We start from the raw sequence: 27,225 nt of genomic DNA, 5'->3' as shown, positions 1-27,225 counted from the left end.
CTCAGTCTTTGTGCACGCACTATGGCGAGGTCCCTGGGTGTTCCGTTGCTGCTGCTGGCCGCCCTGGTTGTGGCCCTCGCCCTGGCCGTGAGCCCCGCGGCCGGCGCCAGGACGAGGCAGTCGCCGCGCCTGCTGGGCGGCCTGGAGGACGTCGACGCCCAAGAGAAGGACGTGCAGCGCGCCCTGGGCTTCGCGGAGAGCGAGTACAACAAGGGCAGCAACGACAGGTACCACAGCCGCGCGCTGCAGGTGGTGCGCGCTCGCAGGCAGGTGTGTGCCGGGGCGGGCCGGGCTGGGTTGGGGGCCCGGGGATCCGGCCGCGCCCTGGCCGGTGAGTCCCCGGGCGGGCGGGCGGCCTGGAATCCCACCGGACCAGCTGACCGTGTTTGGCGCCTTAGTCATGGGTCCCAGCGCCGGCCTGCTGGAGGCGCCGCAGGGGTCAGGGTCTGGGTGCGTCTGTCTGTGGGTCCCTGTCCCGCGCAGCCCCGGACCCCAGCCTCTTGGGCACCGGGAGCACAGTGGGAGCTGTTCATTAAAGGGCCGTGAGTGGAGTAGAACAAACGGACGGAGCCCGTAGCCCGCCGAGCTTCTGAACACTTCTTTTTGCCTTCTGAACCTGACATAGTTTCCAGTTCACGGAACAGAGGGTGGCAAAGATGCTACAGAGCGTTCTCCAAGAACCCTTCTCCAGCATCCCTCCAACTTCTCAGCGCACCCCTTCCTCTCCCTAACATGCAAGCTTGTTTATGCCTCCGTGTGCTGTGCGTTTCCGGAAAGCAAGCGCTTTCTCTTACCTCCCTAACGCGCGCTTTTGAAAATCAGCCGTCAGCTTGCATGCGCTGAATTGTAATAATGCACAGACCCGGCTGCTGTCGCCATTCTTCCCCTCCCCCCACCTCCACTGCCCAGCTTCCCCAGGCTCAGTGCTGTACGGTCCAGGTCCTAACTCTGATCTGGAGCAGATCCTCAGGCTGTCAACATGAGAGCGGCATCCGTGAGAGGGACTGGGACTTGTTGGTCCGTGATGGGCCAGTGCGTATTTGGCAGCCTCCCTATCGTGTTGTGTCATCTCTGAGGATCACACAGTAGCACGCCTCTCAGACCCCACCCTCTGCTAAGCTGCACATGCCATGACCTGTCCGGGTTAAGCTGATGTTTCCTCCAGGGTACACACCAGTGGTGAGGTGATCCTGCCCCGGGAGTCCTCCTCGGCACAGGCCACTCAGCGGGGCTTTCCTTCCCCTGGGAGAAGCCCTGGGGACTGGTGTCACCACACTGGCCCCTGGCACTACCTGGGCTGTGCTGCTGCAGCAGGTGTGAGGTCAGGCCTCTGGCCAGCAACGGGGTAGGGGCAGCAGGCAGGAGCATCAGCCAGGGCTGAAGCCTGGAACTGGACCTGAGGCCAGAGAGCCGGGCCACTTGGCACCAGCTGAGCGGGGCACACGCTCAGGTCACAGCTCACATCTGCCTTCCCTTGGGAGTTCGGCTGAGTCACGGGCCTGGGCCATGTCTCAGAGGAGTCAGCTAATGTTGGGGCCCTGAGGCTTGTAGCGGGTCCCTGCAGTCCCACGTCTCCTCCAGGGGGACACCGGCTTGGAGTGAGGTGCTGTAGGCCACCTTGGGTCGTGGGTCCATTTTACAGATGGGAAAACCGTCGTCCGAGGGATCCCAGGGCAAGGTCTGAGGCCCTGGCTCCCCCACTCCCAGATCCCTCATCCTGTGCATCCCAAAGCCACTCTGTAACCACCTGCCTGCCTAAAACACAGCGCCCGCTGCCTCCTGCCCTGCCCACAGTTAGTGGGACTTCAGGAACCCTGTCCCTGCAGAGCCCTGCTTTACAGCAGGCCCTTGCCCTGTGCTCCCAGTACATGGAACTGTTTGCCTGCCCCTGGCTGGCTCCCCGGAGCTGTGCCTCATGTTCCTGGAGCTGGCTAAGACATATTTATAGTCCCTGGCTTCCCTCTTACGTTTCCTCTTAATCGCTCCGCCCAGCTGCAGGAGACACCCTATTGGGAGCTGCCTGGACTCAAAGGAGTTGCCAGGGCCTGGGTGTGGCCTGGGAGGGGGAGGCAGCTCCTGTGGCCTTGTGGGTGGCAGTTCTGGCAGCCCAGCAACAACAGCAGAGTGATTGCATGTGTGAAAGTGAAGGGCGTGCTGACTCTTGCTCCTTGCACCCTCCCAGATCGTAAGTGGCGTGAAATACTACTTGGATGTGCTGATAGGCCGGACCACGTGCACTAAGACGCAGACCAACTTGGCCAACTGTCCTTTCCACGACCAGCCGGACCTGCAGAGGGTATGTGCCTGATGGAGGCAGAGGGGAGGGTGTGTGTGTGCGTGTGCAAGCCTGTGCATGTGTGGGGAGAGGTAGCCAGGGGTCCGGGATTCATACGTAGACACACACCGGTGTGAGTTTTGTGTATGTGTGCATGTGGAGAGCAGTAGGGCTGTATGTACCCATGATTAACCTGAATTGCTAAGATAAGGGGGTCTAGCCTGGGCATGGGGGTTTATGGGGAGGGCAGCACGGCTTGCTTTTGGAGGTTGCACCTGCTGGACAAGGATCAGCAGCTGCAGGAGGAGCTGCCTGGAAACGGGGAGAGGGGAGGGGCTCTGTTTAGTCCCAGCCTTGGCCGCCTGCCCCATTGCCCACAGCCCTGCTGAACAGATCAGATGGAATTAGAGGCTTAGGAGTGTCTAGAGCCTTCCAAGACTGCCCCCACTCACTCCACCACCAGCTTCTCCATGGATAGGGCCAGCTCTCGCGAGGTTGCTGCTGTGGAGAGAGCCACTATCCCCTAGTCACTGGCTTCCGCCCTCTGGGGTCTTCCTTCTACACCCCTCCTGCAGCCCACCCAGGTGTAAGAGGTAGAGGGAGAGAGGGGGCGCCTGTCCCCTGCCCTACACTCCTGGGGCTCTTGCAGCCTTGCAGACGCTGCAGCTCACGGGGCAAGGGCACGTGAGGACCGGTGGGAGATATGGAGCAACAGGTGGGGCTGTGTTCTCGGCCAGTGGGGTGGGGGCGGGTGGGGACAAGAGTCACCCCTGTTCATCGCACACGCTCAGACGTCACATGCCAGGGCACGTGCTGGTTAACTGTCACCCGCACCGACTGCCCCTCTCTGTTCCTTTCACAGAAGATGCTCTGCTCCTTCGAGATCTACAGCGTGCCCTGGCTGAATAAAATCTCCCTGCTGAAATCCGACTGCCAGAATGCCTAGGGGGTCAGTGCCAGCTCTACGGCCTTGCCCGCTGCCCCTGGCTCCGCACACCCTGGCTTAGGTGGGAGTCCCCCCAGGGCCCTGCTGGAAGACTTTGCGAGGCAGGTTCTGAACAGCTCAATGGCTCCTCCCTTGTTGTCTCCCTAGCTTGTCAGATCTACTGCTGTGCAGCATGCGTGGGCTGCCTCGATTGTATCCAATAAAAAATAGCATCAGCTCTTTTTCGTGGAATTGCCTGCTGTGCTGGGGGGTGGAGGGGTATGCAGCCATGTTAGTTGGCTTTTTGTCACTTCAACAGAGACATCAAGGGGGGCTGCTTTGGAAAGGAGACGGCTCATCTCCGTGGGTGGTTTTGACGGTTCATAGTCAAGGTCAGGCAGGTGGCATCTGGTGTGTGTGGAAGGTGGGCGGAGGGTGATCACTTGGTGAGCCTGCAAGCTTGCCTGGGTCATACAGCCATGCCCAAATGAGAACCACCTTCCAAACTGGGCAACTGCCCAGGGTCCTAGAGACCGCCCAACAAGCCCACCTCCCAGATGCAGTTAGATGGAGTCTCCACCCTGAAGCCACCAACCATGAACATTAGCCTGTTAACCACCACCTCTAAGACTTTGGGGTTTGAACATCTGCGTGAGGTTTGGGAGCCGCGTCCTGTTCCAAGAGCTCCTGGTGGAGATCAGAGCAGGGCTGAGAGCAGGCATGGCAGAAGCTGCCACTTTGGGGGTGGGTATCTGAGACTCAGGGGAGGGAAAAGCAGGGAGGAAGCAGGAACCCAAGCATTCAGACAGCAGGGGCATAGGCTGCCCTTGGGGAAAAAGACAGGAGGGGCATAGGTGGTGCCCATGGCCTGGGGCTGGCCCTCAGTGGAGCTTGGCCAGGCAGTGAATACCATCCATGTTCACAGAGGTGATTAGGTTGCCCAGAGACCAAGTAAGTTATGACTTCCGTTTACCCGCCACTGAAGACCTAGGGACCTACCTGGAAACCAAGCCTGAGAGTACAGGAGGGGGCTCCAAAAAGCCTGTGGGAAAATGGGACTAAAGGGGGGTGCACATGGGGTGGGCACTGTGGCGTAGCAGGCGAAGCCGCCGCCTGTGATGCCGGCATCCCTGGGGACGCCCATGAGCCCGAACTGCTGAAACCTGGAGGTCAACAGCTGACCCAAATGTCCCTTGGGGAGGAAGTCCAGTCTCGCACCTCTGAGGCCTAACTCTGGGGCTTGTTGATTTGAGTGTTAAATAGAAGTGTATCCTCTCTAAGGTTTCTCCTTATACATAGATTGGGTATCTTTCTGGCCCTGGGTTAACAGTAAGATTTAGAGGTTTTTTTTTTTTTTTTCGTTGATCTAGTTATGATACCTTATATCTTGGCTCTGAAAGGTAGAGTGTCTGGGGTGGCCTTGTGGTTGCATCTACCAGCAGCTGCCTAGGAAGTGAGGTCGGGGGAGGCCCCCAGAGCTTCTGGTGAGCTCCTGGAGGAAGCCAGGCTCTCTGTAAGGGGCGCCGGCCAAGACCCCATGCCCACGAGGCCACCAGGGATGACCCCTCAAAGCTAGCATCACCTCCCAACTGGGTGAGTGGGCTCTCTCAGATGTCCAGTCCATCTGACTTCGCAAGGGACCATGGCACCTGCTGTCATCTCTTTGCCCAGGCGAGAACCACCCAGCCATGCCCTTCCTGAATTCCTGGCCCACAGAGTTGTGAGCAAGAAAGAACAGGTGTATTAGGGAAACTTGTCACTCATCAGCAAATCATGAGCCAGGGCTGTTTTTCTGTGAGACTTCCAAAACCTGCTTCTTAGCCCTACAGCAAAATCACTATAGCTTCATCGGTCAGTTCCTTAAATTGAGCTCATTCTCTTTCTTGTCTCCTGTTTTTTGGCCAACTTTAATTTTTTTGAATGTTATGGTAGAATGGCCACTCTCTCTTCTTTTCTCCCTCTAAATTTGGTTTTCTAAATATAGTTGGGGGTGCCTCTTTGGCCTAGCCATTAAGATTAGGACAACCACATCGCACATCAGAGTGCCTGGATTTGATGCCTGGCTCCGCTCTGGCTCCAGCTTCCTGCTAATGCACACCCTGGGAGACAGCAGGGAGGGCTCAGGTAGTTGGGTTCCTGCCACTCATGAGGGAGGACCTGCATTGAGATCCTGGCTCGTGGCTTCAGCCACTCCGCTGTTGCAGGCGATTGGGGAGTAAACCAGCAGATGAGAGAACTTGCCCTCACTCTCAGAAATAAATGGCTATAATTCTTTAAAAATGTATTCTTCCAAAGGAAAGGGCTCTTCTGGTGCCCAAGGTGGATTTTTAGTGTTTTTGCCAGGACTATATAACATTTATATTTCAATTTGGGGCAAAAAAAATGACTATATAATTTTTGAGCTTTTCAGAACACCACGTATCATGCAATGTGTCTATGCTTTTATGACATCCTTCGGTAGAGTGAAAAACACCTTTGATCTGTCTTTTGTGTTTCCTGTGAACTCTGTCCCTGGATATTTTGTATTTTTTCAGGAATATTTCCTTGTCACTTCTCTAACAGTTGTTGATAAGAAGACTACAGATTTTGCTTGTATTCCTTGTGTCTGCTTTGGTGTATGTTTCTTTATAGACTTTAAAAAATGATTTATTTAGTTGAGAGGCAGAGTTACAGAGAGAAGGAGAGAATCAGAGCGAGGTCTTCCATCCACTGGTTCACTCCCCAAATGGCCACAATGGCCAGAGCTGGGCCGATCTAAAGCCAAGAGCCAGGAGCTTCTTGGGGCTCTCCCACATGGGTGCAGGGACCCAAGCACTTGGGCCATCTTCTACTGCTTTCCCAGGCCATAGCAGAGAGCTGGATCAGAAGTGAGGCAGCTAGGACTAGAACCTTAAACTGGTGCCCGTATGGGAGGCCGGCACCATAGGCAGAGGCTTAGCCTATACGTCACAGCACCAGCCCCCTCTTTATAGACAATTTGAGCTCTGGGCTTTAGTGGCCCGTGACTACTACCAGATGTAGAAAGGGATTTAGATTATTGTTGGCAGGAGTGGCCTTGGACCAGACTGGAAGCCTCACTGAAAGAGGCAGAGAGGAAAGCCCCCACTTGGTCCATACCCACAAGGTCAAGCTCCAGGGTCAGGCCCCGAGAGCCCCAAGTGCAACCACCCCCACCTCCCCGTTGCTTCCTGCTGTGCTGTCAAACATCCATGACCCTGCGAAGCTGAGAACCAAACGGGAGCTAAAAGAACGATTGTTTCTAATTCTACCTGTGTCTTGCCCTTGGCATCAGGGGACCAAGAGGTCCCTTCAGAACAAGTGCCCTGAGGCTTATGTGGCTGAGTGAGATGCACTCACGGGGTCACGTCATGTCAACTCTGGAGTCTGGCTTCCTTAAGACTAGGTAAGATTCATGAGAGGACTTCAAAAAGTTCACAGAACAGTAAAGTGTTAAAAGTTGATTTTGGTGAGAGTGCCAAATCCTCTGCCTGCGGCGCCGGCACCCCGGGTTCTAGTCCTGGTCGGGGCGCTGGATTCTGTCCCAGTTGTTCCTCTTCCAGTCCAGCTCTCTGCTGTGGCCCAGGAAGGCAGTGGACGATGGCCCAAGTCTTGGGCCCTGCACCTGCATGGGAGACCAGGAGGAAGCACCTGGCTCCTGGCTTCGGATCAGCGCAGCGTGCTGGCCATAGCGGCCATTTGGGGGGGTGAATCAACGGCAAAGGAAGACCTTTCTCTCTGTCTCTCTCTCACTGTCCACTCTGCCTGTCAAAAAAAAAAAAAAAAGAAGAAGAAAAGAAAAAAACGTTTATTTTGGTGCAAAACACCTTTGAAATCCAAGCACACCTGAGTCAAACAGTTCATGGAAAAAAGGATGCATGGATTTAATTTTTTTTTTTTTTTTTTTTTTTTGCAGCAAAATAAACTTCCTTTTTGAGACACAGACACACAGAGAGCTCCCATCCAGTTGGTCACTCTCCACATGCCCACAACAGCCAGGGGCGGACAGAGGCCAGAGCTGGGTGCCAGGAACCCAATCTACATCTCCCACTGGGTTGACAGGAATCCAATTACTTGAGCTATCACCGCTGCCTGCCAAAGCAGAAGCAAATGCCAAAGTCCTTGGGCCAAGGTGCCGGCCAGATCACTGACCTTGAGTGGGGCCCCACTGGTTTCTGGGAAGCAGAACTCCACCCACCATCTGCAAACTCAATCCTGGGTGTTTCTGACTCTTCACCCTGCCCCTGATTAGTCTGCAGGACTGCTGGGTCCTGCGGTATTTCTCACCTGCCCAGGCTGGATCCGCCCAGGCTCCCTCTGCAGAGCAGCAGGCACAGTTCAGCTCTTGGTCCTGTTCCCCCACCAGTCAAGGTGATCAGAAACCCCCGGCGCTAGGTAAACAGGCCCCACCCACCTCATGAAGGACTTGCAGTGACAAAGGGTCCAGTTAGTTCTCTTTAGGGAAGCTGGCTCCTCCCTTTGGACCACAGCTTGGAGCCTGTGACCTTGCTGAGTTCTGCCCTTGAGTCTTAAGATTAACATAAGGAAGGCACGTGACCCTCCCCCCCACTACTCCCCCCAACCCTGGCTCCATCCACCCCCCGGGGCTCACGAGGCTTATGGTGGCATTTGTTGGACTGCAGGTGGAATATCTCTTATCCAAAGTTCTGGTGACCAGAAGTGTTTCCAGAGTTCAGATTTTTGGGGGCAATCTGGAATATTTACACATCTATAATGAGATTATTTGGGAATGAGATCCAAGTGTAAACATGAAATTCATTCATGTTCCATACTTGTACACCTCCTGCACAGAACCTGAATGTAATGTGATGTAATATTTTTACTAATGTGTATGTAACCCAGTTGCATGGTATGGAATTTTCCACTCTGTGCATCGTGTCCGGGATTCACCTCCATAACCATTCCCTTGAGAATGAAGCCAAATTGTGGGGGCATCAGAAGGGAACCAAGATATGGCCAGGGACTGGCTATTTCTGCCCCTGCAACCAAACCGAGGCGGCCCTTCTGCTGGGCTTTAGTTTTGTGGACCAATTACCGCTGTGCTTCGGGCCAAGTGGGTTGGGTTTCTGACACCCTGCACCCCTCCCTCACTGAAGCCTAAGACACAACTCAGCCTTCAGTTCTCGGAGCCAGAGTCCCATGATTGGGAAGGGTGAAGCTATTTTATTTGTAATTACTGTGTTATTTTTCAATATTATTTGTTTGAAAGGAAGAATTACAGAGGGCAAGAGCAGAGGGAGACGGAGAGGGAGAGAGAGAGAGAGAGCACAGAACCACATATGCGTAATATGCTTATACAACACACAGAACAAGACTGTATTTACATATAGGAAGAGACTTACATATTCTGAAAATAAATGCCTACTCCAACTCGTTTCCCCATGACCACTTCTAACACCAGATGCAGGGAATTTTGTCCCCTCCTCCCCCTAACAACCTAGCAAGGCCTCCTTGGGCAGACACCAACTATGCATCCCCTAACTGAATTCAACTCTGACACTCTCCACCTGGTGATAGCATCGCCTCTCACAGCTCCAGGGGCCTTCAGGCTGGACTCATCAGCTTCAGGTTACTTGCCCTGAGCTTGCTGTAAGCCGAGGTGCCCTCTGCTCAAGCAGCTCCCAGAACTCAGGGAAACACTTAGGTTTACCAGCTCATGATAAAGGATGTGGTGGGCATATCTGAGACATTGTGTGCACAGCTACAATACAGCAAGACACGTGACTCTGGGTTTCCCAGTGCATGTTGGTACTCTAATGAGGTCAACTGTGCAGTCACATCATGTCGGAAAAGCAACAGACACATAGGAATTGTTTTATTACTAAAACACGCTCACGATCACCTAGGCTTTAGCAAGTCTTCATCCCTTGGTTGGTTGGTTGGTGGCTGGGGACAGGAGTGGTCTCACCTGACTGCTAGCAGATCAAGATGGTGACTGCTGCAGTTGGGGTGGCTGTGAAATGTCTTAAGACAATGGAATCTGACGTATCTGGTGGAGTCTTCCTTTCATGACGACTTCTCTTACCGTACACGATGGCGGACAGCGTTTTGCTCACAACGGAACTTCTTTCAAAAGGGGAAGCCTGGTTTAACCCTGCCACCGGCTTAGCTGTGAAGTTGATGTCATTTTCTAAGTCCTCGTGGCCATTTCAGCCATGTCCACAGCCTCCACCAAGAGTGGATTGCATCGTACGGAGCTGCTTTCTCTGCACGTCTATAAGCAGCAGCTCTGCCCTCACCACTTCAGGTTTGATCCTGAGACTGCAGCAAGGATTCCAGTTCTCTAGATGTCTCTACCACGTCTGTGGTCACTTCCTGCACTAAAGCCTTCTGGGTTTTAAGATTTATTTATTTATTAGAAAGTCAGTTACAGAGAGTGAAGGAGACACACACACACACACACACACACACACAGAGAGAGAATCTTCCATGTGCTGGTTCACTCCCCAGGTATCTACAATTGCCAGTGCTGAGCCAGGCCAAAGCCGGGAGCTCCATCTGGTCTCTCACATGGGTAGCAGGGGACCAAGCACTTGGGCCATCTTCTTATGCTTTCCTAGGTCATTAGCTGGGAGCTGGATCAGAACTGGAGGAGCTGGGATATGAACTGGAGCCCATATGGGATGCCAGCATTGCTGGCAGCAGCTTTACCCACTATGCCACAGCTCCAGCCCTGACTTCCTTCACTAAAGATTTAAGCTCCTCTGAGTCACCCATGAGAGTTGGAATTAATTTTTCCAAACTCTCGTAACCTGATATTTTGACCTCCACCCATGAATCACAAATGTCCTTAATGACATCACTGATGGTGAATTTCCAGATTTTCAGTTTACTTTGCCCAGATCCATCAGAGGAGTCACTGTCTACAGCAGTTGTAGCCTTATCAGAAGTATTTTTTAAATAAATTGACTTTAAAGCCAGGACAGACATTTGATGCAGATGTTAAGATGCCGCTTAAGGTGCTCACATCCCAAATCAGACTGCCTGCATGAGTCTTTTTTTTTTAAAGATTTATTTATTTATTTATTTATGTGAAAGGCAGAGCTACAGAGAGGCAGAGTGAGAGAGAGGAGAGGGAGGGAGGGAGAAAGGGGAGAGAGGAGGGGGTAGGAGAGAGAGTTAGAGAGACCTTCCATCTGCTGGTTCACTCTCCAGATAGCCACAATGGCCAGAGCTGTGCCGATATGAAGCCAGGAGCCAGGAGCTTCTTTCAGGTCTCCCATGCAGGTACAGGGGCCCAAGCACTTGGGCCATCCTCCACTGCTATCCCAGGCCATAGCAAAAAGCTGTATTGGAAGTAGAGCAGCCTGTACTCAAACCAGCACCCATCTGGGATGCCAGCACTGCATGAGTCTTGCCTCTGTTTTCTACTCTATCTGCCTGCTAATATGTATCCATTGGAGGCAACAGGTGACTTGGATTGAGTTCTGGGCTCCTGGGTTCAGCCTATCCCAGCCCTGGCTGTTGGAGGTATTTGGGGAATAAACCAGATCAGAGCACTCTCTGTTTCTCCTTCTATCTCTCACCAAGGACTTGATGGTCAAAATCATTTTTTTCGTACTAGAGCCGCAGAGTGGATGTTGTGTGAGCAGGCGTGGCACAACATTCATCTTGTTCAGCCCCAGCAGAACTGCACTGTGCTTGAGCAGTAAGATTTTGGAAGGAAATTTTTCTTCTCAGTAGTAGATCTCAACAGTGGGCTAAAAGATTCAATAAGGGGTGGGCATGTGGCACAGCAGCTAAGACGCCACTCAAGACATCCCATATCAGACAGAGCACTGGGGTTCAAGTCCAGACTCTGCTCCCAGCTCCAGCTGTCTCCTAATGTGCACCCTGGGAACCACACGATAATGGAGCAATAATTGGGTGCCTGCCACCAACGATGGGAGAACTGGATTGAGTTTCTGGTTTCTGGCTTTGCCTGGTTCAGCCCTGGCTGTTGCAGGCATTTGGGAAGTTGGCCAGCAGATGTAAGAGAGCTCTCTCTCTCTCTCTCTCTTTCCCAAGTAAAGCAAGATTTAAAAAATCTCTCTCTCTCTCTGACAAGATAAAAAAATGTTTTGAAATTTTAGTAAGTCATGTTGTAAACAGATGTGCTGCCCTCTAAATCTTTTTTGTTCCCTCTACAGAGCACAATCAGAGCAGATTTGGTAGAACTCTCTAAGGGCCCTGGGATTTTTGGAATGATAAATGAGCATCCACTTCAGGCCACAGTCACCAAATGCATTAACGCCGAACGAGAGATTCAGCCGGTTCCCTGTAGCTTTAAAGCCAGGTGCTGACTTCTTCTCTCCAGCTCCGAAAGTCGCACACGGCATCTTCGTCCCCTGCAAGGCAGTCTCAGCCACACTGACACCTGTTGCTCAGCACCCATCTTTCTGAGATCTTTTACAATGGCACCTGCTGCTTCTCTTGCCAGTTCACGCGGGGCGGGGGGGGGGGGGTCGGCTTCTTTCCTTAAGCCCTCCCAAACCAACCTGGACAAGTTCCAGGCCCTCACAGTCTCCCTCATAGACCCAAAGACAGTGACGACCTCGCTCTGGACTCCTCTGGCTGAAGGGAATGCCGTGACCACTTAGATCTTCTACCCAGAACACCCAAGCTTTCTCCAGATGAGCAAAAGATCTATCTGGCTTCCTTATCGTCAACGTGTTCACTGGGGTTGCACCTCTCTCTTCGCCTCCGGTTCGCCTTCCTCACGAGGCTTCATCACTTCCAACTTCTGATTTCAAATGACAGCCGTGCAGTGCTCCCTTTCACCTGAATACACAGGAGCCATTGCAGGCTGATGGACTGACTCCATTCCAATACCATGTGTCTCTGGTGGGCTCATGGACTGACTCCATTCCAATACCATGTGTCTCCGGCACTAGGAAGGCCTGGGAGGGGAGAGGCAGGGGAATGCCTGTTCACTGGCGCTGTCAGACTTTGTCGATTAAGTCTGTCCCCTGTATGGGGGTGGTCTGTGGCAGTGCCCCCCAGTCTTCAATGGTGCCATCAGAGTTCATGGATCTCCACATGTCAAGATGTCAACTTCGCTCATAGATGTTTTCACTTTGAGATCTGATTATTGTTTAGAGCCCCTGTCTATACTCTTGAGGAACAGTGGGTTTTTTTTGTTTGTTTTTGAAGATTTAGTTTTTTTACTTGAAAGGCAAGAGTTACACACAGAGAGAGGTTTTCCATCTGCTGGTTCACTCACCAATTGGCCACAACAGCCGGAGCTGCACCGATCCAAAGCCAGGAACCAGGAGCTTCTTCCAGGTCTCCCATGTGGTGCAGGGGCCCAAGCACTTGGGCCATCTTCCACTACTTTCCCAGGCCACAGCAGAGAGCTGGATCAGAAGTAGAGCAGCTGGGACTTGAACCGGCACCCATACGGGATGCCAGCACTGCAGGCGGCAGCTTTACCCACTATGCACAACACTGCCCCCGCTTGTATTAATTTTTAAAAATAAATAAAGGCCGGCGCCGTGGCTCAATAGGCTAATCCTCCACCTTGCGGCGCCGGCACACCGGGTTCTAGTCCCGGTTGGGGCGCCGGATTCTGTCCCGGTTGCCCCTCTTCCAGGCCAGCTCTCTGCTATGGCCAGGGAGTGCAGTGGAGGATGGCCCAGGTGCTTGGGCCCTGCACCCCATGGGAGACCAGGAAAAGCACCTGGATCCTGGCTCCTGCCATCGGATCAGCGCGGTGCGCCGGCTGCAGCGGCGGCCATTGGAGGGTGATCCAACGGCAAAGGAAGACCTTTCTCTCTCTGTCTCTCTCTCTCACTGTCCACTCTGCCTGTCAAAAAATAAAAAATAAATAAATAAATAAATAAATAAATAAAATAAAATACCCGCGTTTGGGTCACTTTTAAAAAAGAAGGATCACCACAGTAGATAGAATAATAACAAAACTGTGTGAAGTACTACAAAACTTACCAAAACATGACAGAGACAGGAAGTGAGCCCCTGCTGTTGGAAAAAAATGGCATGAGACATGCCCTGGGCAGGGCTGCCACAGCCTACGACCTGTGAGGATCACCACATGCAATAAAGCAAGGCATGCTGGTACACACAGGACACAGGAGACCAGGGGACGGGGTGAGCGGCCACCCTGCAGGAACCACCATGTGTCCAGCTGTCCAGAAGCCTCCAAACCCCATCCTCTGGGGACTTCCTTATATGTTCATGGCTTGGGGCATGGGCAACCATGTCAAAATTGGATGGGGAAGAAAGGTGGGACCTAATGCTAGCAGACTACGTGGGGGAGCCCAGGAGGGCCTGTCTGTCCAGACACCTCCTGGCCTCTCTGATGTCGCTCCCCCTCTTCATGGAGGAACGACACTGAACCCTGCCTAGGCTTCATATCCGAGTCACGGCACCATTATGTCGCTCCCCGTCTTCGCGGAGGAAGGACACAGGACCCTACGCTGTTCTTTTGTCTGCTCGGCCCTCCCCGGGTTTGCTGCTGGTTCTTCCCGGGTTGGCTACCGACCCTTCCACCTCCGTGGAAGGGCGGTTCCCCCTGCCACTTTCCCCACTTCCGCGGGGGAGCGGCACACCGCCGGCCGGCTCTCTCGGGGGCTGCACAGGTGTTCCTTCAGATAGATGTTCCTGGTGCATGCCGTCTCTCTCCTCCTTTATAGTCCTCTTCCACCAATCCCAACTCTGCTACCCACACGCCGAGTACGCTGCTCTCCTCCAATCAGGAGCAGGTCCTACAGTTTATTGGTTGAACTGGAGGCAGCTGTGTAGAAGCTGTTTTCTCCTCTCCCAGCGCCATATTGTGGGAGAGCAGATGCATAGAATAAGTCTTAATTCCAGTAACTTAGTCTAGTCTGAGTTGCTCCCCACACTCTGAAGCATTCCTTCCCCCCAGCCATGGGAGAGGACCCCGTCAGTCCGGAATGGGCCCTCCATCAGATAAGGTAGGTCACAGAATTTCTTTATGGCCAGCTCCAGGACAGAAAGGTGGGGGAAGAACAGAGTTCCTCCGAGCCTCCTGGGGAGGGGGAAGGGAGGCCCCAGTTTCAATGGCCTGGAAATGGCTCTTCCTGAGGATCGGATTTCCCTGGGCATAAGCAGGGATGGGGAGAGCATTCTGGGAAGCAAAGCTTCACTTTGGTTTTTTGACACAGGAATAGAGAGAAGCAAACCAGCTGTGCTGGTCTGGTCCAGCGCAGAGCATTCTAGGTGTTCCAAGGAGGGTGGTGTTTAGATGCGGTTGTCCACACAGTCAGGTGACCTTCACAGAAGGAGATGACCTCCAAAGTGTGGCTGGACCGCCTACAGACCAAAAACTGAGGATTGCAGGGGAAGGCAGAATTTTTTTCTGCTTCAGGCCACAACACGGAAACTTTGCCTTCTGGCCTGGGGCTTTGCAGTGATGTCCCTGCACAGCAAGGAAATTCTCCCCATGGCACTGGGCACTCAGCACCCACTGCAAGGTCGGTGCCCTCTGCTCACTGCTCATTCTCTCACCCACTTGGCCACACCCAGCTCCCAAGGGGCGGGGCACTGGGCTCAGTGGCCAACTCACAGCTCAGGAATTCTGTTGTCAAAGAACGGAGAATGAGCAGATTAACAAAAACAGAGAAGCCTCTCTGTTTTCTCTTTCCCACAAGTTCTACTTCACTGCCGATAAAACAAACAGAACTGCCCCCAGTGTGGATGCAGCACCACGCTGATCCGATGGCAGGAGCCAGGAGCCAGGTGCTTTTCCTGGTCTCCCATGGGGTGCAGGGCCCAAGCACCTGGGCCATCCTCCACTGCACTCCCTGGCCACAGCAGAGAGCTGGCCTGGAAGAGGGGCAACTGGGACAGAATCCGGCGCCCCGACTGACCGGGACTAGAACCCGGTGTGCCGGCGCCGCAAGGCGGAGGATTAGCCTAGTGAGCCGCGGCGCCAGCCGTTTTAAGGGATTTCTGACCACCCAGGAAGGCGCCCTGGCCTCCAGAGCTAGCTTTCTGCTCCCATCTGCCCTAGATTCGTTTCCCTGGGACAAACGCAGTCTTCCCCAGGGGACTGTCCCTCAGAATGTCCCCTCCCCCCTCCTGCAGCCCCCAGGAAGCCACAGGAGTGCAGCGGTGGGGAGAGGGGAGGTGCCTGAAAATCCCAGAGCCAGCATCACAGATCCCAGATTAGAGGGCGGAACACAGCCCAGAGGAAGCAGCCACTAAGAATCAGGAAGTGTGGTTACTGTTATATATTAATGTTAGCCGCCACAAAACACACCGGACACCGGAGTAAGGGAAAGGGTTTATTGGGGAACACCCAACAGACCGGAGTGAAGGGGCGGTGAAGGAGAAAGAGAGAAAGAGAATATAAGAAAGAAACAGAGAGGAGAGGAGCTAGCAAGGAGAGAAGAGAAAGAAGAGAGATAAGGGGGGGGGGGGGGCAAGAGACCAGAGGAGGAGGTTAGAGATAAGAACCAAGAGAGTGCAGGAGAGAGGAACCAAGAGAGCACGTGTTCAGGAACAGGCCCTTTTAAAACTTTGCCTGAGGGCGGGCAGGGAAGCAAGAGCAGCTAATCCCATTAGGATGGGGGTGGAGCCTGGCTCAGGTAGCTGGGCCATTTGGCCACCTGGCTACAACTACGCCAGTTTCCTAACAGTTACAAACCCAATTCAAGACATAATATACTTAAGAATTTCAACTTCCATCGGGCATGTGAACAAAATATTTCCCACGTTTAAATTTTGTCTCTTGTGCTGAGGCGATAGAGAGAGAGATAGAGAAAGATACAGAGATAGAAATAGAGAAGGGGAGAGAAAGAGAGAGAATTTCTGAAACAGCCACTTCTGCAGGAGGTATAGTATCTTGGGGTTATTATCTCATTAATAAAATAAATAACCGTTGCTGATCAAAAGCAGAGTACAATACACATAGAAAGCTTAGTATTTAGTTCAAAAGAGGGATCTCAACAGCATCATGAAGAGTTCAAACTGTCCTGATTTCAGGGCTAGAGACTGCAGCTGGGCCAGCATTGGGGTTAGAGGCGGGTTAATTCCCTCTTGTATGCCACAGCTTGCTCATCCACATTAGGATTACCTAAAGCAGCTTTGCCACCCAAGAGGGTGTTGGCCACCCATTATGCAAGGTGTCTCTGGTGAAAGGAAAAAAAAGAACCACCAACACACTTCAGGGCTTATCAAAAGACCTTTGACCCCTGGCACCTGCAGTGGCTCCCTGGCCACCAGACAGCTCATCACAGAGCAATTGGGGCTAGGACTTAGATTCAGGGTTTGTAGGTGTGGATGAGGCAGGCAGGCAGTGAGGAACAAGCAGCCAAGACCACCCAAGACCCACGCTGTATGCACCACCCCAATCCCATTACTTTCCATGCCGATCCAACATGGCTGAAGACTCAGCACACCCACTTCTCATCATGCAGCCAAGCCTCACTTTGCCTCAGACACCAGGTGCCTTATGGGAGATCATCATGTGTACTGTAGCCCCACCACCCCTTATCCTATTTAAAAAAATGCCACCAGCCTGGGGCCTGGGGCCTCTCTCTTGAGTTTGTCCCCATTGGCACCTGAGCACTTACTGTCCCTTTGCCTTTCAATAAATGCTACTCTCTGCTCATCTCCCAGCTGTGTTCTTACAAAGGCATCTTAACAGCTCTGCCCTGCCTTTCAACTCTGGGTCTCCAAAATGAAACTTTCTGGCATGTCAGCTGGCTATTTTGAAACTCTGGAAAAAAATGGCTGATAAGGGTGAACTGGACAGGAAGATGAGGTAGGAAGAGTTCAGCTGGAAGATTTTCTTACAGCTTCTGCCAGCCCTGCATTGTGACTCCACCCCTTACAATCCAGAATGTCCACCTTCCCATGATACACCTATGTCTCATCGGGGACCAGGAAGGAGGGGACGCCATGATGGCAATGTGGTTGCCATGGAACCTTCCAAAAGCCTCATGCATGCTCAACTCCACCACGTTTGTATATTCAGTTAGGGAAACATTGGCAGCTCATCAAGGGGACTGATACTGTCATGTCACTGAATACCTTTTGGCTTCTGGAACTTGCTTTTGGTTCCTTCCTTGGCCTCCTTTCCCTCCCTCTCCTCATAGGCAGCTCTCTGGCCCATGCGTGGTGCGTGTCTCTCCGTGTGGGTGGCCATACCCACGGGTGTGTGTATATTCACTGTCTCTCCTTTAGAGAAATCTTGCTCTCACTTGTGCATTATGGATGTCTCTGCTTTTAATTCTTAACTTCGTGGGAGCAAGAACTAGAATTAAGAATAGATTTAGGCCTACACAATGTGATATTAAATTAAGTAAAAGATATTCTTTAGATGCCTGGTTCATTTCTAAGTAAGTTAAAAATACTCAAACATCAATTATGAAACTGAGTTTCAGACTTAGGTGCTTTGGCTTCTTGGGGTTGTTTTTGTGTGTAGCATAAAAAAGCCAAACTTACTTGGGTCTGTTAATAAACAGGAAAAATTGTACTTTGAGCAAACATATTTTGAGAAATTAGGAAAGCATGTTAGTCTACAGAATGCTTCTTCAAGATAGAAAATCTCTCTCTCTCTCTCTCTCTCTCTCTTTCAAATACAGTGGAAATAACTACACATGTATTTTCTTTTAGTTCTAGCTAAGAATGCTAGCTAAAACTAGACTGAAGAAGGGTAACTACTCTATGCAAGGAAAAAATGCCATGTTTTATGAAAGAGGTTGTGGAATGTGAGTTTTTGCTGAGGGAAACAGAGTGGGTTTGTGTTACAGTTTGGTTGTTCTAACGTGAGCGTGTGCTTTGTGCACGCTGAGTATTGATGCTGGCAGTGCCCTGCTACAAAGCTGGAGTTTTATCTCCTGTGTTAGAAAGCCAGAATTTTCTTTAACCATTGATGTGCTCTTCTCTATCTTTTTGTTGACAGGCCTAAAAAAAGATTCTCTGAATAATTTCCTTTTTTAAAAATTGTATTCATTTGCTTTTATTATTTCTTATCTGAAACACAGAGAAACAGAGACAGAACAGAAAGACAGACCGAGAAAACCTTCCATCCCATTGGCTCTCTCCCCAGATGTCCACAACAGCTGAGGCTGAACTAGGCTGTAGCCATAAGCCTGTTATTCACTCCCCAAATGGCTGCATCAGCCAGGGCTGGACCAGACCAAAGCTAGGGGCCAGGAGCTTCATCTGGGCCTCCCATGTGGGTGCAGGGGCCAAAGCACTTGGACCATCTTCCATTGGTTTCCAGGCACGTTAACAGGAAGCTGGATCAGAAGTAGAGCAGCCAGACACAAATCGGCGCCCATATGGGATGCCGGTGTCACATCGGCGGCTTTACCTGCTGTGCCACGAGGCTGGCCCTGATGTATGGTGTTTTCTAAGAGGTTCACAGAAGCAATGAAAAAGAACTCTATCAAGTATGTTTTTGCCCAGTTTGGACTGGGTAAAATCTTTCCAAAGCTGTCATGAAGAAGCTGATACCAGCCATGATCAGGCAGAACAATAATTAACTCTATGGAGCCAGGGTTGCACAACAGCAGGTAGGCCACCACCTGTGGCACCAGCACCCCATGTGAGCACGGTTACAGTCCTGGCTGCTCTATTTCTGATCCATTTCCTCCTAATGAGCCTGGGAGGGCAGCAGAAGATGGAGACTCTGCCACCTGGGTCGGAGACCTGGATGGAATTCCAGACTCCTACTGGCTTCTGCCTGGCCCAGCCCTAGCCCTGTGATCATTTGGGGAGTGAACCAGCATGTGTAAGATCTCTCTCTCCCTCTGCCTCTCTCTGTCTCTTTCTCTCTCTCTCCATCTCTCTCTGTCTCTTTCTTTCTCTCTTTCTCTGTCACTCTATCTTACAAATAAGTAAAATAAAATAACTCTTTTTTAAAAAGTTAATTATGTGATATTGAATGAATTGGTAGAGAAAATCATAGGTTTTTATAGTTTTAGTTGAAACATGGCTGACTCATTTTAGGTTTGGTTTCCGGACTTAAGGAAACTATTGTATTGTTTTTCTTTTCAGCTGTCTGTAATTTACAGTGATTTGGTAAAACAGTTTCTGTAAACAAAAACTGAGGCAAGCACTAACTTTTTCTTCCTATCCAATCCCTCCAGAATTTGTGCCTTCATATTTCTGGCAATATGGTTGTTTGTGTAAGTTCAGTAAAATCTATTCTTTTCTTAGCAAGACACAGTTGGAAATAAACAGCTTTGACTGGAATTCGGCATGGAATTCTTGGCTTCCTTGGTTTGGTTCCTAGCCTGGAGGTTTTCTGTAAAGTCCAATCTGAGATTCCTCATTGACTCTTCCATCAAGACAAACTTTGCAAGGCCTATGTGGCTATGCTGGTTACACTTAAGCAAATCACCAGGGCACTAGAATGTTCTCACAAACAAATCAGTCTTAAGTGATTACCTTTGGTAAAAATGGGCATGATTATAGAGAGAAAAATTACATTTCAGAAGAAAACTGAGCACATTTGTTCTATTTTAAGGCTTATTCATTTGAAAGGCAGAGTTTCAGAGAAAGAGAAAAAGAGGGAGAGAGAGAGACAGAGAGAAAGAAGGAGACAGAGAGAGAGAATATCTTCCATCCACTGGTTCTTAACAGTTGGGACTGGGCCACACCAAAGCCAGGAGCCAGGAGCTCTTTCTGGGTCTCCCACGTGGGTGCAAGGGCCAAAGCACTTGGGCCATTTTCCACTGCTTTCCCAGGTGCATTAGCAGGGAACTGGATCAGAAGTGGAGCAGCCAGGACTTGCAACAGTGCTCATGTGAGATGCTGGCACTGCAAATGTTGAGTTAACCCACGATGCCACAACCCCTGCCCCAGCACACCTGTGCTTAGACTGTAGCCCTGTTCATTGCTTTTGAGTTGTTAGGATCTTCCTGTAGCCTTGGGCTGCATTCTCTAATATCTGGCTACAATGCTCCAGCTGAAGATAAAGGCTGCTCAGTTTCTGGAGTCCTGCACACTCAAAGGACAGGTCTGGTGGCTGATGTGTGGGCCACGCAGAGCACTGCGCAGCCAGATGATCCCACTACAAAGCTGGACGGGATGGGTAGGACTTCCGTCTCTGGGCGGCTTTTCTCAAGACCACTGGAACAAGACTCCCTACCACAGCAAGACTCTGGCCCTCTTAATTTGTCCCTGCTTGTGATTGCCTCTCTCACTTGGCGGGATAGCGCTGCGCTTAGAACTCTGCAATCAGCAGCTGCTCCAGGTAACACGATGGAGCTTTGGATCTGTCATGGCCACTCTGCAGGTCCTACGAGGGTCACTTTAGCAACATCCCTACCGCAAGTGTTTGTTCAAAATCGTGCTGGTGGTTTCCTATACAGAGTTAGCGCTCTGCACGTTGATGCCCATTGCTGGGATGCTAGAAGGTAGAATTTGTACCTACATAGAGTACAGAATCTGTGCAGTTCTGGCACTTCTCGTTGCACCTAGAGAAATCCATCTGGTGCTTTAGAGATTCCATTGCAAAAATTAACACTGCTTGGTTAAAACCAGAAGACACACATCCCCAGGGTGATTCTGATGCAGTGGGCAGGGCACCACCTACAGGCTGGTATTTGGAAAACACTGAGCCTAAGGTCTCCAGGGTATTGGTCTCTCCCAGGCTTGTGACTGATTCCATGAATGCATCCCCAGCACAGGGCAGCAGCCCCGTGGCGGGAGGGTCCGCGGTCTCCCTGGGACTACTCGCAACTTATAGCACAGTTTAGTCACCTACCGCTATTACTACTACTACCACTACTACCACCACCCACACATACACACGCCTGTCACAGGGAGCTCCCAAGTTCTGGATGCTTTTGAGAACTGAGAGCGCTGTCTCTGGACAGGTACCGTGTGGTTCCAGCCCTCAATGGGATCCTGTAGTATTCTGGCCCAGGGAAGCAGGTGGAGCCCGCTGTGTGGGGGAAGTCCACAATCCAAACCTGCTGCTTTCCATTAGGAGACCCTGCCTCTCCCAATCTTGGTGATGGGTAAGGACCTTGCCTAGAGGAAATTGCTTATACCCAACAGTTCATGTCTGGAACTACTAAAAAAGGATGGGACAGATGTAAAAAAAAAAAAAAAAAAAAAAAAAAAAAAAAAAAAAAAACAAATAAAAAACACCTCTGAAGGCAAAAGAAATCTGACTGAACATGGAAATTTTTCCTCATTTTGGTTAAGAATCTAGGTTCCCAGGCCCCACTGCCAGAGGTTTTGAGTTTACTGGGTAAGGCCTCAGAACTCTTATTTTTAAACCACCAAAGTGGCTTGGATGGGAAGCCAGATTTGAGAATTGCAGACAATGGCAAGGAGAGATGAGCAAAGGCCACCAACAGTACTTGGGATTTGGAGCTGGAGGGTTTGACCTTCAGTCCTGAGGCTCGAGGGTCTCCCTGTGGCATGCAGAGATATGGAGCCAACAGTCCCTGGCAGTCCTTCCAGAACCCAAGGGGACATTGAGGGACTCTCAGAGCCCTCTGGGGATGCAGCAAAGCAGGTCACAGGCCACCTGTTCCAGGGTTGAATCTGGTGCTTGAACGCTCATGAAAGAGCCCTTTTGTTATGTGTGTGTGCAAGTGTGTGTGTGCATACATGCATGCATGTGTGTATATGTGTGCATGTGTGAATGCGTGTGCATGCATATGTTTGTGTGTGCATGCAATGTGTACAAGTGTGTGCATGCATGCGTGTGTGTGTGCGTGCACCACGGTGAGAAAACATTACTGTGAGTCTGGTTTTTCCAAAGTGTCCTGCAGTGTCACGAGCCCGGGAAATGTGCGAGCTCTGTAGAAAGCAGTCGTGAGACACAGCAGAGAGCACAGACATGGGCTGCAGACTGGGGAGCCCCAGGGGGCAACTTCTACCTCCTTAAGGTTTCAGCTGTGAAGCCCTCGGCCCTCAACTCCTGCAACACAAGGTAGCAGGTGCAGCATCCCCCACGGCCTCTCAGAATGTTTAATCCAAAGAATCCAGAGACAAGTGCCTGGCCCCCTCCAGGGCTGTTCGGGAGCTGTTCTTCATGTGACCGGCCCACTTCCCTTGCCTGGGCACCCTGGGGGAGCACCCCATCAGGAGGAAGGCCTTCCTCCTGCCACCCAATCGTCCTGCCCCTGGCTCCCAGCCTACATCAGCCTGTTGGGCCAGACAGCTTTTCTTGACATTTAGGAAGATGCAGCAGTACTGAGAACTAGACTTTGATGTTTGTTGCAGGCACAGGATAGAAAGTGAAGATGAGCAGTTTCCATCTGCTTCAAGCCTTGGTCCCCAGGAGAAGGTGACTGTCTCCCCAGGACTGGCCTCCATCACAGGCCCGACCCACTGTGCCACTGTGAAGGTACAGTTGTCCCACCCACTCCATGGGAACAAGTTCCAAGAGCCCAGTGGACGCCTGAGACTGCAGATAGCACTGAGCTGTCTACATAATATGACTTTTTCCTATGCATACACACCTAGGGCCAAGTTTAAGGTATAAATTGGGCTCAGTAACAGATGAACAATAATAATTATGCAACAGGACAGGCATAACAAGGTACTGGAATAAAAGTGTGTGAATGTGATCACTGTCTCAAAAGCAACAAGACAAATATTACTATTTTCAGACTGTGATTTGACTGCAGGTAATGGAAACCAGGGAGGGCAAAACTACAAATAAGAGGAGGAACGTGGATTTGATGTTTACATGTTTGCGATTTATATTTTACACCGTCATTGCTTCTCTTTTAACTTGAACCACCATATAAGAACAATAGAGAAACACACTCCAATTCCTCAGCCTGAATTCACACGGATGCTAGTGAAACTCAAGAAGGAGATGAACTCGGGCAAGAACAGCTGATGTGCCTGGAGGAGCAGAGAAGATGGAAACCAGAGCAAACCCATGTTTTGTGCCCCCAAAATGGAGTCCCAGCACTGCCAGGGGCTTACTGCTTATTTCCAGAATCAGGGCCAAGGCTGGACACTGGAAGTCAATCTCTAAATAACGCAAACCGAGGAAGTGGAGATTTGGCAGAGCCCACGGAAACTGCTGTGGGGAAGCCAAGAAGGACTCCGAATGAAATCCTTTCAAGGAGAAAGCAGCCCTTGTCCGTGCCTGGAAGACTCGGGGGAGGCAAAAGGGACACGTTTGCCAAGCTGGCCAAGGCCAAAGGGAACAGTTTGAAAGGAGGACCGGTAAACATCGCCCAAAACTGCCAAAATGCAAGTCCTGAGAACACTGCCCCATGTGTATCCAGTGGTCCTGGGCCGGACAACCCCGCACGCCCTCCGCGGAAAGGGCTGACGGTGACAAAGCGACATTGTGACAGCGGGCGCGGTGGTGGGAATGGAGGGTTCGGCGGGTCTCAGCCAGTGATGCCATCTGTACTCACACCTTACTTTATTATGAAGTGAAACTTGCTCCCCACAGGCAGAAAGAAGGATCCAGATCTCCTCTGACTTCACAGGGGAGGAGGATGGGAGCTATTTTATTGCTGTTCTGCGTGAGGTCAAACAACATTGCTGCATAAAACCTCTCATTTAAACCAGGACAAACCAGGTCACAGAAGAAGAGGAGGGGGCATGGGAAGGCTGGGGTTTGCTGGGTGTCACAGCTGCAAGGCAAGGACCCCAAGACTTTGAACTCAGGATCCCCAACACCTTGAGTGTCATTGGAGACTAGGAAAATGATTCTGGCTCTCAGAGAACCATCTTATTTAATTAGCCAGAGTGAGCTTTTCTTTTCTTTTAAGATTTACTGATTTATTCGAAAGGTAGAGTTTTATACACACACACAAACACATAGAGAGAGAGAGAGTGAGAGTGAGAGAGAGATCTTCCATCTGCTGGTTCACTCCCCAAATGACTGCAATGGACAGGAGGACTGGGCCAGGTCAGAGCCAGGAGCCAGGAACTTTCTCTGGTTCTCCCATGGCCATCTTCTGCTGTTTTCCCAGGAGCATTAGCAGGGAGCTGGATTGGAAGTAGAGAAGCCTAGACACAAACCGGTGCCTATTTGGGATGCCAGCATCATAGATGGTGGTTTAACCTGCTATGCCACAGTGCTGGCCTCAGAGAGTGAGTTTTCTTGAGCACTGATCCCAGTCTGAACTGGACCAAAAGTCTAAATCCAAAGCCAAGCAGCAGTGTGCCATCTTGTTTCCATGGCTGTGTCTACACTGTCCCTAAGGAGCCTTGGCAAGTGGTGACCAAGCCATGGTGCTATGATTTGCATGATTTGGCCCCTAAAGTCATATAGGCCTCTAAACTCCTGAGAACTAAGTCAGCGATACTAAAAGGGTAGCAATTTAACCTAATGACGGTGCCTGGGGGCTGGGGCCTGGTAGGAAGTTCGGTCCCTGGGGCTGTGCCCTTGGAAGCCTGTGTCAAGACCCAGCCCCTCTTTCGCTCTGCTTCCTGGCCCACCATGCAATCCCACCTCTGTGGACGTGCTGCCATCGGCCATGGGCCCCTTGCCAGAGCCTTAGTCTGTGTCAGGCTGTTGGAATTCTGAACCTCCAACCCTGGGAGCTGAACAAGCTTTGTCTCTTTATGAGGAAGCCACCTCAGTGATTCTGTTACAGTCACAAGAAACCGACTGACAGCTTGGAAAGCTCTCCCCTGCATGCTCTGCTCCCACAGCTCAGACACCATCCGCCACCTGCCTGATGGTGAGGACTTTTACAACCAAGCACTGATCCAATAATCACTGAGGGTCCCGAGCACAAGTGTCATCTCGGGGGTGCCTGGCTCTGCAGGACTTTCTGTCAATGCCTTACATGGCGTTCACCTCCACACTTCCAGGACCTAAGAAATTCCCACCAGACCCCATCTCTTGCACACTGTAATTAGGTTAAATTGCTGCCCTCTTAGTATCACCAACTTACAGCTTTGGGGCTTAAAATCCTGTATGAGTAAGAGGTCCAATCATATCCCAACCGCAGCTCCATGGCTTGGTCACCATTTGCCAGGTTTCGTGGGACAGAGTAGACAGCCAGGGAGAAAGGATGGCACTTTGTGGCTTGGCTTTGAATCATTCATTTCATAACAACTCCCTGAAGGAGGTACCAAATAAAGCTGATTTTCTATTGCAAAAATAGTAGTGCATATAAAACAAAAATGGGCCCCATGTAACACAACTCAGAGGAAAAATGAGACGTGAACTCAAGTTTGAGTTTACCCTAACCACTGCTTGACTGCTCTCCACGGTTTGTTTACATGGTGATACAGTAATGATGAGACCCCAGAAACACTGGCAATGAAAGAAAAAATAGACAAGTGTGACTGCAGCAAGCTAAGACACTTTAACACAGCAGAAGAAATAATTAACAAAAGGAAGAGGCAACTGACAGAATGGGAGAAAATATTTGCAAACTATGCACCTGATAAAGGGCTAACATCCAGAGTATAGGAGATGCTCAAAAAACTCAACAACAAAACAATCCATTAGGAAATGGGCAAAGGATATGAACAGGCATTTTTCAAAGGATGAAATACAAATGGTCAAAGACAAATGAAAAAATATTCAGGATCACTAGCTATCAGAAAAATGCAAATAAAACCCACAATGAGGTATCACCTCACTCCAGTTAGAATGGTTATTATCCAAAAATCAAAAACTAACCAATGCTCGCAAGGGTGTCAGAAAGTTGGGTGCAAACTGGTACAACTGTTATGGAAAACAATATGGAGATACCTTAGGTAAAAATAAATCTCCATTTGATCCAGCTATCCCAATTCTGGGAATGTATCCAAAGGAAATGAAATCAGCATATGAAAGAGCTACTTGCACTCCCACGTTGACAGCAGCTCAATTCACAATGGCAAAAATAAGGAATCAACCTAGACATCCTAGATAAAGAAAATGTGGTACAGATACATGATGAAATACTACTTAGCCATAAAAACTGAAACCTTGACATTTGCAACAAAATGGATGGAATTCAAGATCATTGTGATAAGTGAAATAAGCCAGAATCAGAAAAACAAATATGTTTTCTTTGTGGAAGTTAATATATACAGAGGTTATAAAACATGTGTGGATGTCATATCATTTGATATTGCCTCACTGGATCATACCATGTAAATGACAATATGCTCGTCTTTCCTACTTCATGATCATTATCAGGAATCCCTCACTGTGTGATATTAGTATCTGCTTGCAAGAAAGAAATGATACACATGTGTATGTAAATAATATCTACATTTGAAGTAAATGTGGCAAAATGCTTACAAATTTTTAATAATTAAAAATTAGAAATTTCAAAAGAAAAACATAAGTTTTAAGGTATTATTTCTATGGAAATTTAATTATAATCCTTTGAATATAATATGGCTCTTATTTCTGAAAGCAATAAAAGTATTTTTAAATGTTATTAATATAAAGAGGACAGAGTTCATGTATTTCATACAGTTCCAAGAAGACGGCCACATTTCCCCCTCCCAACCTTGTCCCCCACGACCCTCACCCTCACTCCCTCCCTTCTCTTTCATCAGTTTTCGTAAAGACATAATTTTAATGCACAGGCTTAAGTCACCACTAACCATAATATTCAACAAGTAAAACACAGCAAGTCCACAGTTCCACAGGCATATAAACAAGCACTAGAGAAGGACCATCGTGTCCCAAGATGTCCATCCTAATTCTACCTCATATTCAAGACACCTTCTAAGATGTATTTTTTGGATAGCATCTCTTCTTTGTAATGTATACTGTACTGTTCCTCAACAGAATAGAGAGATTACAGTATCAAGTTGAACATTCCTTATCCCAATCAAGTTGCTTTTTTAAAATGAAAAATTCATAATTCTCAATAATAATTAAAGTGACACTTAAATTAATAAATTCATTTTTAGTATTTTTTCCTCTTAAAAAAGATCCAGAAACTCCACGTCTATGAAAAGACCCAACAATGGAACAGTTTCTTCCCAATCCTCCCAGGTCTCCCCTCTACCTGGTTCCCAGGTCTGCATCTGATGCCCTCTCAGTGCGATCCATCTTCTGCAGGCACCTGCACTCCTACCACCAGGAGGCCGTGACCTGGAGCTCGGCAGATGCTGGACTCAGGCTCTTGAACTTCCAGGA

At 50.2% G+C, this 27,225-nt stretch overlaps 1 protein-coding gene and 1 long non-coding RNA gene across 2 annotated transcripts in view; one reads left to right on the top strand and one right to left on the bottom strand.

The window, feature by feature from the left end:
* Positions 1-3,422, top strand: CST3 (cystatin C; the record flags this gene model as incomplete). Its single annotated transcript, NM_001082706.1, is given in 3 exon segments — positions 1-270; positions 2,183-2,296; positions 3,138-3,422. Coding segments are annotated over 3 exon segments (447 nt in total). The 3' UTR covers positions 3,222-3,422.
* The window catches only part of LOC127490979 (uncharacterized), a 34,087-nt gene continuing 9,998 nt past the window's right edge, over positions 3,137-27,225 (bottom strand). The window contains exon 4 of the long non-coding RNA XR_007919390.2: positions 3,137-27,225. This is a non-coding gene — a long non-coding RNA (uncharacterized lncRNA).

This window comes from Oryctolagus cuniculus, chromosome 11, assembly GCF_964237555.1.
Source record: "Oryctolagus cuniculus chromosome 11, mOryCun1.1, whole genome shotgun sequence".
Lineage (NCBI taxonomy): Eukaryota > Metazoa > Chordata > Mammalia > Lagomorpha > Leporidae > Oryctolagus > Oryctolagus cuniculus.
The sequence above is the reverse complement of the archived record's forward strand: the minus strand, read 5'-3'. Positions and strand labels throughout refer to the sequence as shown.